The sequence below is a fragment of the Gopherus flavomarginatus genome, chromosome 1 (genome assembly GCF_025201925.1).
Source record: "Gopherus flavomarginatus isolate rGopFla2 chromosome 1, rGopFla2.mat.asm, whole genome shotgun sequence".
NCBI lineage: Eukaryota > Metazoa > Chordata > Testudines > Testudinidae > Gopherus > Gopherus flavomarginatus.
In genome coordinates this window covers 237,364,131-237,382,424 of record NC_066617.1, presented here as the reverse complement: position 1 = coordinate 237,382,424, position 18,294 = coordinate 237,364,131, and the positions used below count along the sequence as shown (strand labels likewise).

Here is an 18,294-nt window from a genome sequence, read left to right as displayed (position 1 = left end):
ACTTGTCCTTGTTGAACCTCATCAGGTTTCTTTTGGCCCAATCCTCTAATTTGTCTATGTCCCTCTGTATCCTATCCCTACCCTCCAGTGTATCTACCACTCCTCCCAGTTTAATGTCATCTGCAAACTTGCTGAGAGTGCAGTCCACGCCATCCTCTAGATCATTAATGAAGATATTGAACAAAACCGGCCCCAGGACTGACCCTTGGGGCACTCCACTTGAAACCAGCTGCCAACTAGACATGGAGCCGTTGATCACTACCTGTTGAGCTCCACAATGTAGCCAGCTTTCTATCCACCTTTTGTCCATTCATCCAGCCCATACATCTTTAACTTACTGGCAAGAATACTGTGGGAGACCGTATCAAAAGCTTTGCTAAAGAGTGCTGGAGCGCAGGAGAGGGTGGGGGTGTGAGCTCTGGGAGGGAGTTTGGTGCAGGAGGGGGCTCCAGGCTAGGATAGGGGGTTGGGGTGCAGAAGGGGGTGCGAGGTGGAGGCTCTGGCCAGAAGGCACTTACCACAGGTGGCTCCCAGATGGCAACACAGTGGGTCTCAGGCAGGCTGCCTGCCTGCTGTGGCCCCACACTTCTCCCAGAAGTATCTGGCTGCTGGCATGTCTCTGTGGCCCCTGGGGGGTGGGGGAGGCAGTGGATCTCCATGTGCTGCCTGCGCCTGAAAGTGCAACCCCCCAGCCAATGGGAGCTGCGCTGACAGTGCTGGGGGCAGGGGCAGTGCACAGAGCTGCCTCCCCTCCAGGGGCTGCAGAGCCATGCCAGCAGCCAGACACTTCCAGGAGCAGCGTGAGGCCATGGCAGGCAGGCAGCCTCCCTGAGGTCTGCTGTGCCACCAGACTTTTAGCAGCCCAGAGATAACAATCAACTGGCAGAGGCTCCAGGTCAACCAGTTGATCACGATCGATGGGTTGGTGACCACTGGTCTAAATCCAATTAAAATCAATGGGAGTTTTACCATTGACTTCAAAAGGACCAGAGTTCATAGAATCATAGAAGATTAGGGTTAGAAGATACCTCAGGAGATCATCTAGTCCAATCCCCTGCTCAAAACAAGATCAACAGAGTTGTCCAACATTGAACTCTTCTGAAAATGTCACCATGAGAATCTTAAAGATGGGGGACATTTCATAAACAGAAAATGAACAAATAAAAATCAGAAGAAAAACTGAAAGACCAGAAACTGTAGAAGAGCTACTGGCTGTCAGTACACTGCAGTGTACAGTTTGTGGGGTTTTTTACATAGGGACACATTAATTTATATGAAAGTAATGGTTTTCATCCCTTGAACGAAGACAGATGGTATGAATTTCACAAACTACAAATACTTTTGTGAGTTAGAAAATGGCTGAAGTTTATTGTTTTAGCTTGCAGGTCTGAACCAGGTTGCTGCCTTTTTAGCTAGTAGAAATTAGAGAGCAGTAAGATTTCCAAAATTATGGTAAACAGTCAAACTATTTTCTAATTATAAATAACTGTCCAGGGTTTGATCACCATTATGAATTTTTTCCAGTGCTTTTCAGTACTAAAGGTGTGTGTGTGTGTGTGTGTGTGTGTGAGAGAGATTAAATGAAACTTTATGGCATGATAAGCTAATATGCTAGGTACATAACATCCAATACCATTCACATGCTCCTTGCTCATCAAGAATTCATTGGTTACTGGATGGAAGATGTGTTTACACAGCTGACTTAAAAATAGCCTGTTATGTTTCCTGCTGCTTTAAAATTCAAAAAAATATCAATTATGAAGATCCAAAGGCAGGCTGCCACCTGCCACTAGGATGCAACAAAAACATCCCCTTTCCTTAACTACTCTGTAAAATGAGTCGTGGAGCTGATATTCAGCACTGTGTAAAGAGACAGAGGGATACAATCTCTTCATCAAAAGAGTGCTTCAACCTGCTTCTGTCAATTTACCTACCCCACATGCTTCTTTCACCAGCTGCAGATCTACAGTGATCAAAGGACTGTTGGTTAGTTCATGATCTATTAGCTCATAGTGGCACAGGAATAAATCACTAAATTGAAAAGAATATGGGACAGTTCAAGGTTCTTATGTGCAGGTCTCTTCACAGAGCTGCTATGTATGGATCAAAAGTAAACATATTATATATATTTAGGGGGAGGGATAGCTCAGTGGTTTGATCATTGGCCTGCTAAATCCACCCTTGTGAGTTCACTCCTTGAGGGGGCTATTTAGGGATCTGGGGCAAAAAGTGGTCCTGCTAATGAAGGCAGAGGACTAGACTCAATTACCTTTCAAGGTCCCTTCCAGCTCTATGGGATAGGTATATCTCCAGATGTATATAAAATAAATAACTTTTTTGACTAAGAAAAATGGGGGAAAACAGATTATGGTGTGATTCACTACTGTGTTATTCCAGTTTTACACCAGTATAACTCCATTGCAGGGATGAATCAAGCTGTATATTGGATCTTAAATTCTAAAAAAGCCATGACTGAATCTCATTGTGTTAGGGACTGCTTTTACTGTTACCTCATCCTCCCCCCCAGCTTTCTTCCTATCCCTATCTTGCTTGTTTCATTCCTGTGATGTGGTCTGTTGTAATCTAAATTACAAGATCTTGAGCAAGAACTTTTCCATAAATGACTGTATAGGTTCTAGCACAATGAGGTCTTGATCTTAGGAGCTCCAGTAATACAAATAAACAATAACAAAAATAATAACAGATTAATGTGAATTACAGGGCTGTCTCAGGAAGGCAGTGGCAATGCCAAATCACAGCAATGTATCTCAAGTGTAATTACTTGTAAAAGCATAGCCTTAAAGTTCAAAAGTGTTATTTTGGAGGTTATTCTGTAATAAAATTGAGGGGTAGGGATCCAGGAAAAAAGAAATAGAGACAGATCTATATAATGAAAGAAAAATAAGCAAGGAGAGAGGAGTCAGTTGTTGCACTAGTTAGAGGTAAGAGGCTATTGCCATCCTGTTCTTGCTACCAAGTTCAATCTTTGTTTCACTTGTGAATGTGAGCAGCAGAAATCTATTCAGAGAAATTCTGACATCTATTCCTTCATCCATGCTATACTATTATTGGATCCACCTGAAAACTTGGCAGCTTGATTGTAACATCAGCTGCCTAAAGAAGCACATGTGGAAAGCATGTGAAAGGGTGAGGTCTTTGCTCTCAGGTAGACTTTCATAAGTTGGTGGTGTGACATACAGCACAAAAAGTTACAGGTGTGACTTCACTACATTACAAGGGCCAGAGGATGTCACACCTGTAACTTTTTGTACTGTATAGCAATATGGTTAGTAGTAATCTCAATAGATTTTAGCATATTAAGTGTGACAAAGTTCCTCCTCTACCTTGGTGGGTCCTGCGCTTATTGACAGATTTGCTCACCTCAGCAATCTTCCTCTCTTGTGAAACCCATAGTCTGGGTCAGCTCCTCCTGTGTCTGATCAGGAGTTGGGAGGTTTGGGAGGAACCCAGGCCCACCCTCTACTCCAGGTTCCAGCCCAGGGTCCTGTGGATTGCAGCTGTCTATAGTGCCTCCTGTAACAGCTGCATGACAGCTACAACTCCCTGGGCTACTTCCCCATGGCCTTCTCCAAACACTTTCTTTATCCTCATCACAGGACATTCCTCCTGGTGGCTGATAATGCTTGTCCTCCTCAATCCTCCAGCAGTTCACTCTCAGCTCCTTGCCCTCTTGCTCCCAGCTCCTCCCTCCCTGACTGGAGTGAGCTCCTTTTTAAACTCAGGTGCCCTGATTAGCCTGCCTTGATTGGCTGCAGGTGTTCTAATTAAAGTAGCTATCTCCACTGCCTTCTAGAAAGATCTTAATTGGCCCCAGGTGCCTTGATTAACCTGGAGCAACTGCCATTTTGTTACCAGGGTACTAGGGATTTGTTTAGCCTGGGGCTAACATACCTGTTTCTCAGTACTTTACTGTAGCCATCTGGCCTTGCCCCGTCACATAAGGCACTACCATATCTTGTGCCACCACAACTATCTCTTTTCCTGGAAGACTTATGAATAATTTTCTATATTACAATGCTTTCATAAACTGAAAACATATCTTATACTGCTACTGAAAACCAAACATTACATGGAACCACTGAAGTGAGTGTGGGGGTTTCCACTGAAGTTAATAGGGGCAGGATTTTGCCCCATATCTAAAAATATTTGGGGGGAGGAAGAGAGGAAGTGGTGGTCAATGTGTTAATCATCATCACAAAAAATACAGTGTTTTTTTTCTGTGTTTTGGGTTTTTTTAATTAGGGAAGAAAGGCATGATATTTTCAAGTCTCAGATGCCTGAAATGTAACATTCAAATTCCCAGACCTCTTTCCTTGTCCTCTAATCTCTGGGGCATTAAAAGACTGGAACAGGGATAGGACTGCACTTGGAACAGAAGGCTCACAGTGCTCTTCTTCTTGGCTGACAAAGCAAGTATCAGCGCTCCTGTCTGATCTGACCCAATTGAAATCAGTGGTAATCTTTCCATTGACTACAGAGGGCTTTGTAGGACCATAAGGCCCAGCTGCGGGAAACATAAAATCATAGATTCATAGGACTGGAAAGGATCTCAAGAGGTCATCTAGTCCTGTTCCGTCATGGCTGGACTTAGTATTATCTCTAGACCATCCCTGACAGGTGTTTGTCTAATCTGCTCTCAGAAATCTCCAGTGATGGAGATTCCACAACCTCCCTAAGAAATTTATTCCAGGGCTTAAGAACCCTGACAATTAGGAAGTTTTTCCTAATGTCCAGCCTAACTGCTATTTAAGCTGATTGCTTCTTGTCCCATCCTCATAGGTTAAAAAGCACAGTTTTTTTCTCTATCCACATTGCAGCATCCTTTTATGTACTTGAAAACTGTTATCATGTCCCCTCTCAGTCTTCTCCAGACAAAACAAACCCAGTTTTTTCAATCTTCCCTCATAGGTCATGTTTTCTAGAACTTTAATCATTTTTGTTGCTCTTCTTTGGACTTTCTCCTATTTGTCCACATCTTTCCTGAAATATGGCACCCAGAAATGGATACAGTACTTCAGCTGAGGCCTAATCAGTGCAGAGTAGAGCGGAAGAATTACTTCTCGTGTCTTCCTTATAACATTCATGCTAATGCGTCCCAGAATAATGTTTGCTTTTTTTGCAACAGTATTAACACTGTTGACTCATATTTAGCTTATAATCCACTATGACTCCAGATCCTTTCATAAGAACATAAGAACACAAGAACGGCCATACCGGGTCAGGTCAAAGGTTCATCTAGCCCAGTATCTGTCTATCGACAGTGGCCAATGCCAGGTGCCCCAGAGGGAGTGAACCTAACAGGCAATGATCAAATGATCTCTCTCCTGCCATCCATCTCCATCCTCTGACGAACAGAGGCTAGGGACACCATTCTTTACCCATCCTGGCTAATAGCCATTTATGGACTTAACCACTATGAATTTATCCAGTTCTCTTTTAAACACTGTTATAGTCCTAGCCTTCACAACCTCCTCAGGTAAGGAGTTCCACAAGTTGACTGTGCGCTGTGTGAAGAAGAACTTCCTTTTATTTGTTTTAAACCTGATGCCTATTAATTTAAAAAGCACCCATGCAGCCTGCAGGGATTTCACTTTAGTCACTGTACCTTTTAACTTTTGTTTAACTAACCCCCTCATTTTTGCATAGTTCCCCCTTTTGAAAGTAAATGCCACAGTGTTGGACTGTTGAGATGTTCTTCCCACCACAAGGATGTTAAATGTTATTATATTATGGTCACTATTTGCAAGCAGTACTCCTTTGTAGGCAGTCATTTCCCATTTTGTATGTGTGCAACTGATTGTTCCTTCCTAAGTGAAGTACTTTGCATTTGTTCTCCTTGAATTTCATCCTATTTACTTCAGACCATTTCTCCAGTTTGTCCAGATCATTTTGAATTTTAATCCTATCCTCCAAAGCACTCGCAACCCCTCCCAGCGTGGTATCACCTGCAAACTTTATAAGCGTACTCTCTATGCCATTATCTAAATCATTGTTTGAACAGAACTGGACCCAGAAATGATCATTGCAGGACCCCACTCAATATGCCCTTTCTGCTTGACTGTGAACCACTGATAACTACTCTCTAGGAACCATTTTTATCCAGTTATGCACCCACCTTCTAGTAGCTCCATCTAGATTGCATTTCCCTAGTTTGTGTATGAGAAGGTCATGTGAGACAGTGTCAAAAGCCTTATTAAAGTCAAGCTATGCCACATCTACCACTTCTCCCCGTATCCATCAGGTTTGTTACCCTGTCAAAGAAAGCTATGAGGTTGGTTTGACACAATTTGTTCTTCACAGATCCATGCTGAATGTTACTTATCACCCTGTTATCTTCTAGGTATTCGTAAATTGATTGCTGAATTATTTGCTCCATTCCTTTTCCGGGTACTGAAGTGACGCTCACTGGTCTGCAATTCCCCAGGTTGTCTTTATTTCTCTTTTTATAGATTGGCACTAAATTTGCCCTTTTCTAGTCCTCTGGAATCTCTCTTCCATGACTTTTCTATGATAATGCTAATGGCTCAGATGTCTCCTCTGTCAGCTCCTTGAGTATTCTAGGACATTTGTCATCAATTAGTGGTGATTTGTAGTTGACTTGTCTAAATAATTTTTAACTTGTTCTTTCCCTATTTTAGCCTCTGATCCTACCTCATTTTCACTGGTATTCACTATGTTAGATGTCCAATTGCTGCTAACCTTTTTGATTAAAACAAAAATAAAAAAGTCATTTAGCACTTCTGCAATTTCCACATTTTCTGTTATTGTTCCCTCCCACGGCATTGAATAATGGACCTATGATGTCCTTGGTCTTCCTCTTGCTTCTAATGTATTTGTAGAATGTTTGTAGAATGTTTTCTTGTTAACCTTTATGTCTCTAGCTAGTTTAATCTTATTTTTGTGCTTTGGCCTTTTTAATTTTGTCCCTAAATACTTGGGTTATTTGTCTCTATTCATTCTCTGTAATTTGAATTTCTACTTTTTGTAGGGCTTTGTTTTTGAGTTTCAGATCATTGAAGGTCTCCTGGTTAAGCCAGGATGGTCTCTTGGCATACTTCCTGTCTTTCCTACTCAGTGGGATAGTTTGCTCTTGTGCCCTTTGAAAAACTGCCAACTCTCTTGAACTGTTTTTCCCCTTAGATTTGCTTTCCGTGGGATCTTACCTACCAATTCCCTGAGTTTGCTAAAGTCTGCTCTCTTATAATCCATTATCTTTATTGTGCTGTTTTCTCTCCTACCATTCCTTAAAATCATGATCATATGGCAGAATGCAGTTCCACAGTATTACCTCCTATTCTGAGTCCTGTTTTGCCACAAGATTTACACCTGTTCAGAGAACCCACTAACTTATTCATTGCTAAGTACTGAATAACTAAGTAAATATAAACAATGTTTCCTCTCTTTCATTATACCCCTATCTCCCAGACTACACCCATTAGTCATCATTTTGCCTTTAAAAATATGAATTCTAAAAGATTGTCCTTTCTGTTTACAGAGCTGGATCTCTACTAATTCCAGATAACAGTGGAAGTGAAAAATTAACATGATTTTTATGTCACACAAGAAGAGGACCAGATTGTAAATAATAATCTCCTTTCCCAGGCCTACAAAGTTGACATTAACTCCTAGGAAATTTGACCTCTGCAAAAGTACAAATGTTCAACATACAGAAAAATCAGTCTAGTTTTTAAGCTATTGTAGATGCTCATTGATTTTTTCCTCATAGGAAGTTTATTAAAACAAATACATTTTAAATGCATTTCAGAACACAAGTTAATCACAGCAATAGTCCATATCCAGATAGTGAATGATGTTTTAATAAGTTAAATTTAAAATAAGTATTTCACAGATTTAGCCCTCCTTAATCTTTAGCATGCTGCTATAGACTGCAAGAAAAAAATGTATCCATTTACTTTTTAAAAGTTGAATATTTCTTTCTCTGAACTACATTTCCAGATTTAAAAATAACATCAATACTGGGCCTGATGTAAGCTTTAACAATATCCCCATTGAAAATGTATTTTTGTATCAGGTCTGTAGGTCAGACTATCTAAAATAAAACAAAAATTGTTTTTGAAGGGCATGACAGTAACAAGTATTATTTTAAGAATGTTTAGGCAGCCACAGGCAAAATGTAGCAGGATGGAAGTACCTTGCCAACTTTTATTCCTCAATAAATCCATTATTTCCTTATTTTTCTGTATAGTTAAGTTACACTTAAGACATGATCAGACAAAAGTACTTCACATTTAAAGGGACACTGTCCAAATTTAAAGGTCTCAAATTTGATCAGTCAAAATTGCAGGATTATAAGGAGCAAATTCAGCCGTGTGGAAAGTGGGCAAACCTCCCAATGAAATCAGAGTGACCCATATCACAAAACTAGATTCTGCCTTAAAGCTTTAATATTGTCTCAGATCCATGATTTGGTTTTCCAACATTTTGAATGATTTGTGCTTTTGATGTGCTACCATCAGTCTCCAATCTAAACTGATGATCCACTCAGATTCTGTCCTTCAAAAGGATTAGCATATCTGTACGTCTCCTGAGTTTATGACCATGAATCTCAACAAGAGGATTAGAGTAAATATAAGACTAGATAGCCAAACCAACACTGAATTCTGTATGTTACAAACAATCTAGTGAAAAGAGGATTTGGATTTTCAAAAAGCCTTTGAGAAAGTTCCTCTAGAAAGGCGGAAACTAGGTAGTCATAGGCTGAGAGATAACATTCTATCTGGAATTAGAAACTGGTGAAGAAACAGAAGACAAACAGTCTGGATAAATGATAAGGTTGTCTAAATGGAAGAAAGTTACCACTGGGGTGCCCCAAAGATACCTGCTAGGATCAGCATTATTTAACATAATTACTGATCTTGAAGAGGATTTAAATATTAAAATGGCTAAATTGGCAGCTGACACATATTTATTTGGTAGTCTAAAGAGAAAGCTGAGAAAGACCTAGATGAGTAGGCAGTCTGTGCAGATGAAATTGAAGTGCAAGTGCATATTTACAGAAACAATTTGAGCTTTTCAGAGAGATCATTGAATTTGAAGTTAACTATAATCATTCAAGTAAGAGATCTAGATGTGAAAAACTAGTCAGAAAAGAATACAAGATGTAAGACAATATTAAGAAGCAGTTAAAGAATGAACAAAAACATCATAATGCTATTATCTATATCAGCAGTTCTTAAACTATGGGGTGGGCCTTCCAAGCGAGGAACGGGAATGTGTCAAGGGAGGCACAAGCTGTGTGGATTTTTTTTTAAGAGCTCTGGTTGTCAGCCCTGAGTGGCTGGGGTTCATGCAGATGGGACACACACACCCAAGAGGCAGGAATAAAGGAGAGACCTGGAGTCCCGCCGCACTGAGGCAAAAAAACTGGAGCCCAGCTGCCAGGCCTCTCCTTCACTGCCCCAATAAGCTTCTTTCACAGACTAGACTCCTTTCTAGTCTAGGCCCAACCCTTTTCCCGGTACAGTTCTTGTTAGTTCCAGCTCAGGTAACTCTGGGATTTCTCATGACTAGCTACCTCCTTTGTTCTCTTCCACCCCCTCTTATAGCTCTGGCACCAGGCAGGAATCTGGGTCCCCGCCCCTTCTTCTAAATGGAAAAGCACCAGGTTTAAATGGATCGCAGTACCAGGTGACGTTGTGACATGTCCTGTGAGACCCCTATTCTCCATTCTTCCAAGGCTGGCTGGCAGGTACCATAAGATTTGCAAGTAAACAGAGCCATTTACAGGTGATTAAGTCTGAATCATCCTTAATGGCTTCCATTTGACATGTTTACATCAGTAACACAAGTTTATATCTTATTCTCCTAACTCCAGGCATAGAAACAGTACATGCAAACAAATGGGATGAACACACTCAGTAGATCATAAGCTTTGTAATGATACCTTACAAGAGACCTTTTACATAAAGCATATTCCAGTTACATCATACTCACACTTACAAGCATTTTTGTAAAGCATATGGAGTGCAACATCACAGCAAAATTGGAGACTTTTTTTTTAAATGTGCCTTATTTCGTCTGTCAAAAACTGTAGCTCTCCTAAATTCATTTGTTGACAAGAGAATGGTACATTTAGAATGATGAGAATATTCTCTCACCGCAGTATAATTATTGTTTACTGAATATAACAAATGTTTACACTAAATGGCTTGATTATTCCTCATTAGAACTATACATTATATATTCTCCTCCTTGAAAATACAAATATTCTCAGATATTATATTTAAGGTAAACTGCAAACGCAAGTAAGCCAGGAATCTGGCCTAACATATTTATGTGGCTTGCAGAAGCATGTGGGCATATAAGAAGTACATACATGTATGGAACTGTTTTCTCTGCTACATGCCTTTAATTTTCAGTACACTGCCTAAATACAAAGATCTAAGGATTTAGCCCTTAGAAGAACAGGATTCTTTCAAGTTTTGGTAGAAAAGAATAGAGCAAGACATTTGGAGAAAAACTGCGGTGGTTTGTGTAAAACTAACTCCTTAACAAGCCAACTCCTTACCTCTGGCAGATCGTATCACCCAAGAAGCTATTTATAATAATCACAGGCTCAGATCCACAAAAGGATTTAGGCATTGGAATGCTGAGCATTGCAACGCCTAACTTTTAGACACCTAGAAAATCACAGGAACAATGTGATTCTCAAAGCCTGAGTTAGAGCCCTCAGCTCCCTATACAAAACAAATGGTGAGAGAGAGGCATCTATGAATGCAATCCATAAAAGACAGCCCACTAGGCAAGGGAGATGTGTAAACTCACCAATGGTAGATGCTGACAAAAAAGGTGTGTTCTAAACCCCACCCTTCTCAGAGAGATGAGTGTCTAAGTCTGGGCTGCAGGGAGGTGCCTATCTCAACTATCAATTCATAGCCAGCAACCCCTCTTCTCAAGTCAGACAGTTCAGGTGCCTAAGGCGTTTCTTGTACGAATGAGTTAGGCATAGGCCTTACTCCAGGCAAAATGGCCAAGGAAGATGGTGCTGCTGCTACTGCCCACCTTATTACTTTTACCTCAGTGGTTAGAGCACTCACCAGGGATGTGGGAGAATCAGGTTCAATTCCCCACTCGTGGGGAGAAAGAATTTGAAGTGAGATCTCCCACCTCTTGCAGAGTGTTCAATCTCTCCTGTTGAAGCTGTTCCACTTCAGATAAATACTTAATGCGTCATTGGCAGGGGCGGCTCCAAGCACCAGCACTCCAAGCGCGTGCCTGGGGCGGCAAGCCGCGGGGGGCGCTCTGCCGGTCACCGCTAGGGCAGCATGCAAGGTGCCTTCAGCGGCTTGCCTGCGAAGGGTCCACTGGTCCCGCGGCTTCAGCGGACCTCCAGCAGGCACACCTGCAGGAGGTCCTCCGAAGTCGCAGGACCAGCGGAGACTCCGTGCTTGGGGCGGCAAAATGTCTAGATCCTCCCCTGGTCATTGGGCCAGAGAGAGAGGCAGAGATACAGAGGGAGGGACAGTATGAGAATGACTCTGGTAAGGGCACCTTACTGACAGATGAGAGACCCAAGGCCAAGGGCCTCTGCTCCAATAACTCTTTGTCAATCCAGGGTCAAAGATAAGTGAGAATCTTAGAAATGTAGGGTTGGAAGGGACCGGAAAAGGTCACCAAATTCAGCTGCCTGTGCAGAGGTGGGATCAAATAAAACTAGACCATCTCGGATAGGGATTTGTCTAACCTGTTCTTAAAAATCTCTAATGATGGAGATTCCACAAACTCCCCTGGAAGCCTGTTCTTCCTTAGTTACCAAGTTAGCAAGTTTTTCCTAATACCTAACCTAAATCTCCCTTGCTGCAGATTAATCACATTACTTCTTATCCTACCTTTAGTGCACATGGAGAACAACTGATCACAATTCTCTTCATAACAGCCCTTAACATATATTACTCCTGGGGGAACTCTGCATCACTGCACGTGCACAGAATTCATGACCCCTGCAGATTTCTTTGCTTACCCACAGAAAAATGACTTCTGACAGGGAAGCAAAGGGAAACTGCAAGAGCTGTCATGTGCCCACCCCCTGGCAGTGCAGATTGCTCAGTTTGGGCACCAAGAACAGCTGGTAGAGAAGTAAATCACTGCCTGGGGGGGAGGAATTGGTAGTTGTGTGTGAGAGAGACACTCTGTCCCTCTCGTTCCTTATTGCAGCACGCTCGGCGTGTAGAGGAAGGGATTTGGGGTATTTCTGAAAACACAGGCATAGGGCAGGCTCTGTTCCCTCAGGCAGAGGGGAATGTAGCAGCCTGTCTGCTTAGTGAATTGTTCCCATTGTTCTTAGTGAATTGCCCCAGGAGTATAAAACAGGTGTAAAAATTTTAAGATTCCTTTACATTGTCAGAGTGGTGTAAAGGAGCTTTATTGTAAAGGACAGTATGGCCTTAGAAATGCTTATGGTACTTTAGTGATTAGAACTGGTCTAAATTTTTGGACTGAAAAAGTTTCCTATCAAAATGTGTTCCATGAACTGTTTGAGACTGACCTTTTTGGAGATGGTCAATAGCCAGTATAAATTGTGAGTTTGAGTCCCCAGCCCTCACTTGCTCTTCAGTTGCCTGTGATGATTATTTTGACCCCCCAAAAATGCAGGATTTTAAAATGTGCACAGAATTTTAAATTTTTTTGCACAGAATTCCCCAGGAGTAATACATGAAGACTCTTATCAGGTCCACCCTCAGTCTTCTTTTCTCAAGACTAAACAAGTTTTAAACCTTTCCTCATAGGTCAAGTTTTCTAAACCTTTTATCTATTTTGTTGCTCTCATCTGGACTCTCTCCAAATTGTTCACATCTTTCTTAAAATGTGGTGCCCATAACTGGACATAGTACTCTAGCTGAGGCCCCACCAATGCTGAGTAGATTGAGACAAAAACCTCATGTCTTACATAATGCATCTTGTTAATACACCCCAGAATGACATTAGCCTTTTTCACAACAGTATCACACCCTAACTGACCTACTTTGCACTTCTTTTTATTGAATTTCACCATGTTGATTTCAGACCAATTCTCCAATTTGGCGAGGTTGTTTTGAATTCTAATCCTGTCCTCCACAGTGCTTGCCAACCCCTCCCAGTTTGATGTCATCTGCAGATTTTATAAGCATACTCTCCATTTCATTATCCAAGTCATTATTGAAAATATTGACTAGTACCAGATCCAGGATTGACCTCTGTGGGATCCTACTAAATACAGTCTCACCGTTTGACATGAACCGTTGATAACTACTCTTTGAGTACAGCCTTTAAACCAGTTTTGCACCCACCTTATAGTACTTTTGTCAAAACCATATTTCCCTAGTTTGCTTGGTTTACCTAGTTTACTCACTGAAGATTGTGAGGTGCTCATATACATCAGTGAGTATGGGGACCAAGAATAGAACTTGCTAATGTATATGAAAACTAAAAAATTATCTTGTCTTACCAAGGGTTTTTACCACACATTAGCTAAAACATGGTTAGAACACACCTTCTTCCTAGTGAAGGTGCACCCTTAAATAGGTGTGTGGGGCTGCATCCTAGGAGTACCTCAGGTGTCAGACACCCCTCAGAGGTAGTTAAATACTAGCATTTCCATGGAGAAAGTGAGGCAGTGAAGTTAAACAAAACAGAGCATTTCAGTGGCCTGTCAAAAAGTAGAGATGATTTAAAGAATGATGAAAATGGTGATAATTCCATTTTCTTCACGAAAAATATAGTCAAAATTTTGAAAATTTGAAAAATATTGACTAGCTCTGGGCAGGACAACGGGGAAAAGAAAAGGAATTATAGAAATAATCCTTGCCCTTCACTGATTTCTTCATTGTTCAGATGACTTGATGTTTTTGCTATCACATCCTAAATGACGTGTTTTTAGCACCCTTCACTCTACAATGCAGGGCAGCTCCCAGGAGTCATGTGTCATTCAGCAGCAGCACCACTGCCGTGCTCCAGAGCTATCCGGCTGGCCCCCAATTACTGAGTGACTGCAGTTGAGGGGATGAGGAAAAGCAGAAGATCTTCTCAAGACAGGCACTGCACAGTACTTAATTTGTGCCAGGCCTCTAGTTTAGCAGTTCATAGCCCTGGCACTTCTGGCTTGCTGCATCAGTTATGAAAGAAAAACAATTGCTTAAGGCCCAGCACCTCTTTCACTACCAATTAAACACTGGCACTGCCTGTTCTTCATGTGATCTTTAGTGAGATAATACAGAACTTTACTTTTGCTGTTGGGCTGAGTTAATGTTTGGGTCACTTCAAAGGCTGAGTCAGATAATGAGATAATGTGACATCCTCTGCTGTGAAAGAACTTCAGCAACTGCTACTTTAGAGATAGAAGTTGAGGGTAGTTCTCATCACTGAATAATGTCGCCTTAGGTCTGTATGTGAATGCACCCTATGAAACAGTCCTTCCTTCTTTCATTAAAAGACAATGGGAAGCTTAACTTTTATAAATGAGATCATTTTCTTCTAAACATTGCAATCGTTTCATATCTAAAGAGAGCTTAATCCTCTGTAATTTAGATTAATTTCATCGTGCTTTACCAAGTTAGGGTTAAAACTCCAAGATTTGCAACTGATTATAAAAAAAAAAAAGCAGCCTGTTATTAAGTCCTAACTGAGTAATTTGCAGCTTATTTCACTCTAGCTAATTAAAATGTAATCAGTATTGTTTGGCAATGTGCATTCTGTCAGCAGTTTTACTTCGGAAAAGAAATCATGCCAAGAAAAAACAAAAAAAGCCTTTCACTAGGAATTGGCTTGATCTAAACTGGCGCCTTAGCCACTGAAACTCTAAAACAAATAAGTTACAACCGACTGACAGTGCAATAAAAAAATACTAAGCCCGCTCCAAGATAAAGAACTGTTTTTCATGTTTTTCCTGCTTTCGAGACGTTTTCTGAGACGAAGACATTTTCATAGCAAGCACTTTGCTGTTTCAAAATCCAGGACATCTTCAGGTAAAACCTTGGGACTGCACGTGCTCTTTGCCACACAGGCAAATATGCAGTTTCAAATACTTTCCCCTTGCCCTTTCTTTCCATATGGACAGTCATTATAGTACCCCAAGCTCTCCACCCCCATTTAAGAGGGGCTATTTTGCATTCCCAGGCTTTTTATTCTTAAATTCAGCTACAGATACTACTAGGAAGCTCCTGTTGCAATCGAAACATCAAAACATTTGGTTTTTATTTTCCAATTGAATTTAAAATATGTATCGGTGATCCGGTTTTTAAAAAGTCCAACATTTCATGTGAACTCCTTTGCTCTGGATAAACAAAGAGACTTTATACAACTATTTCCCCAGCAGTTTTTGTTTGTTTCGATGCACTCTAAAAGCACAGACAGCAGAGAACACAATCACCTGCCTCTCACCTTTTCCCCATCCGTGTTTTGAGACATATCTCTACAATGCTAATGAGTCCCTCTGTTCAAATAGATGAGAGGCCAGTTTATTAAGGGGAGATAGGGCTGTTGTTATGTTCAATTCAAAGTGTTTTCACCATTTCCTTCTGGTCTATACAGTCCAGTGTTTTTCATCATCACGAAACAGGTGGGGAGGTCGGAGCAGGAGAGGTTGTCTAGAGGGAAGGTGTGGACATAACGAGTTGGATACACGATTTCTTAAGATCTCGTCCGCGATGTTCTATATGCTTTTTGACCCACCAATTTAGGTGTGGTTCATTTTGCTCCAGACAGGTCTCGACCTATATCCCAAAGTCGTGTCCCATTCCTCCCCCATCATCATCAGCTTCTCCACCACCACATAGACATTTGTCCCTCATAGCCTGTAGCATAATTTGTAGTTCGATTATAACCGCCAACTCCCCAAACGCTTTTATTCTGGAAGATCGGAACAGATGCTACAAACTCTTGGCCATCGCCCTTAAGAAAACATCCTCTTATGTTCAAGTAGAACATAAGAGAAATCCAACTACAATGCTACAATGAACCGTAATAAACACTTGCTTCTTAACAGCAGAACAAAGAAAGCTCAGATCATCTGCCCCTCAGACTTTCTTCAGCATTTAATCCTGCCCCCCCACACACACACACACCCGCAAGGCACCAGTATCTTGTCCTATTTAGTTTTCACACCGCTCTTAAATCTCCTAAAAACCAGAGACGTGTGCGCTCAGCGAACCATGCCAGGATATCGCCTGTCGCCCAGGTATGAATTCAGGAGCCCTCGTAGGCTCTGGGCTGCAAGCCCTGTGTTGTCAAAGTATCTATCAGAGACAGAAGTGCAAAGCAAACTGAGCACCTATGAGAGGGAAGAGAGCTGCCCTGTCTGCATAAGTCACCTTCCCCTGGCACAAACTGCCCGCTTCAGTGAAACAACCCTGTCAACAACGCCTGCACAAACAACCCCGGTTCCAGCAGGGCGAGGACATTTAAAAATGCAATTAATAGTCAATGGGAGCATTTAGCTAAACACACAGCAAGCACAGCGATCTGCCCCGTCAAGACCCTGTGCCAGGATAAAAGTCTTGTTTGCACAGCGTGAGGACCGGTCCGGAATGCCACTCATTCTAGTTCTGGTCTCCCTGGGCATTCCTTGTGTTGGCGTTAAGGGTTTCCACCTGCCCAGCCTCTGGGGCGATCGCAGAGAGGTGGGGAAATTGTGCATCCTGTGGCATAAGCAACCTCTTTTGGAAACTCCGGCCCGAGAAGTTTGCAAAGAAGAGGTGATGAACTCCCAGCCGTCCCATATACACACACTAGCACTCCATCCCGCCCCCCACAGCACCCCACCCTGAACGTGCACTCTCCAGACTTGGGAATCTCTGCCCAGCAGCGTCACCTTGCCGAGGGCTTGCACGCGTGGAGAGCGCGTGGCGAGGGGGCAAGGTGCGGGTGCGGGGTCTCTCTTTCCCTACTGCGCTGTTACCGTACCTGGAAATGCTTGAAGAAGGCAGATATGCGAGTGATCTGCAGGCTCAGGCACCTGGAGGTGCATCTGGCTCTGTAGACACTGACAGTGGAGAAAGACTCGTCCTGCTTGCGAGCAGCAGCAACCCCGGCAGCTGTAGCCAGGCAGCCCCAGGAAGCCGTAATCCAAAGGAAAAGGGTCAGAGACACGGCGGGATCCTTTAGCACCATCGCTGTGCGGTGGGTGGGTGCTGAGGAGAGGAAGGGGTGCCGCAGAGAGCAAGAGACGCCCGGATAAGCTCCGATCTGGTGCTGGACTGGACTGGGGGGGAAACCTCAGCGTTGCAGAAACTAAACAAGAAAGTTCAATCATTCAACTCTCTTCACCCCCCTTCCTCCCCTCCGACCTCCCCTCCCCAGCACACACCCCTCCCCTTACTCCCAGGAGGGGGTGGGGTGAGGGTGACAGCAGGCTGTGCCATTGGCTGCAAGAAATGGGAGTGACAGCAGAGCCGGGCTGCCTGACCGCAGGCAGGGGACAGAGAATGCGGGGGAGCTGGTGAACTTCTCCGAGGTCCCCTGGACACATACTGTATGCACCTTGGGCTGCTGTAACACACTGGCACACAAACCCTGCACAGTAACCTTCACCCCCCGCTTTACATGACTAGCACTCAGCCCTGCCTACACGGACCCTCAGCTGTTCCTACATAGACACCCCAAACACAGACACCCCTAATGCACATACAGACAGACTCAGGCATTTCTAAACACACACACACACACACACACACACACACACACACACACACACACACACACGGCTTGACGATGCCAGGTGCTGAGCCCTGTTAGCTCCCACAGACATGACAGGAAATTGAAGACACGTAGCAACTGCCGGATCTGGCCCTTAAACAGGTACACGTACATGTCCTCGGATACAAACATGCCTAATGCACCTAGGCAAACACAAACACGGACATCCACAGCCCGACTAAGGCATATAGACCTAAATAGACACACCCAGTATGCACACAGACACTCACATCTTGCATACCCTGGGGTCTGCTGATTTTTCACTGTCAAAACTCATATTTACTTTGTTCTGTTGTTAATAGTGTTGCTGTGTCTATATGCCTTAGTTTTACTTACCAACTCAGATATATTCATTCATAAATGTAAATAAATTTGAGAAATTCAGCTAATGGACAATTCCTCCAAGTCGGGGGTCTGCAACCTTTCAGAAGTGGTGTGCTGAGTCTTCATTTATTCACTCTAATTTAAGGTTTTGTGTGCGGATAATACATTTTAACGTTTTTAGAAGGTCTCTTTCTCTAAGTCTATAATATATGACTAAACTATTGTTGTATGTAAAGTAAATAAGGTTTTTAAAATGTTTAA

The 18,294-nt window shown here is 42.5% G+C and overlaps 1 protein-coding gene across 1 annotated transcript in view; it reads right to left on the bottom strand.

The window, feature by feature from the left end:
* The window catches only part of ANOS1 (anosmin 1), a 194,478-nt gene extending 177,213 nt beyond the window's left edge, over nt 1–17,265 (bottom strand). The window contains exon 1 of the mRNA XM_050963697.1: nt 16,918–17,265. Coding sequence (XP_050819654.1) covers nt 16,918–17,124 — 207 coding nt within the window. The 5' untranslated portion in view covers nt 17,125–17,265. The remainder of the gene's footprint in view (nt 1–16,917) is intronic.
* Between the last annotated feature and the right edge of the window lie 1,029 nt (nt 17,266–18,294).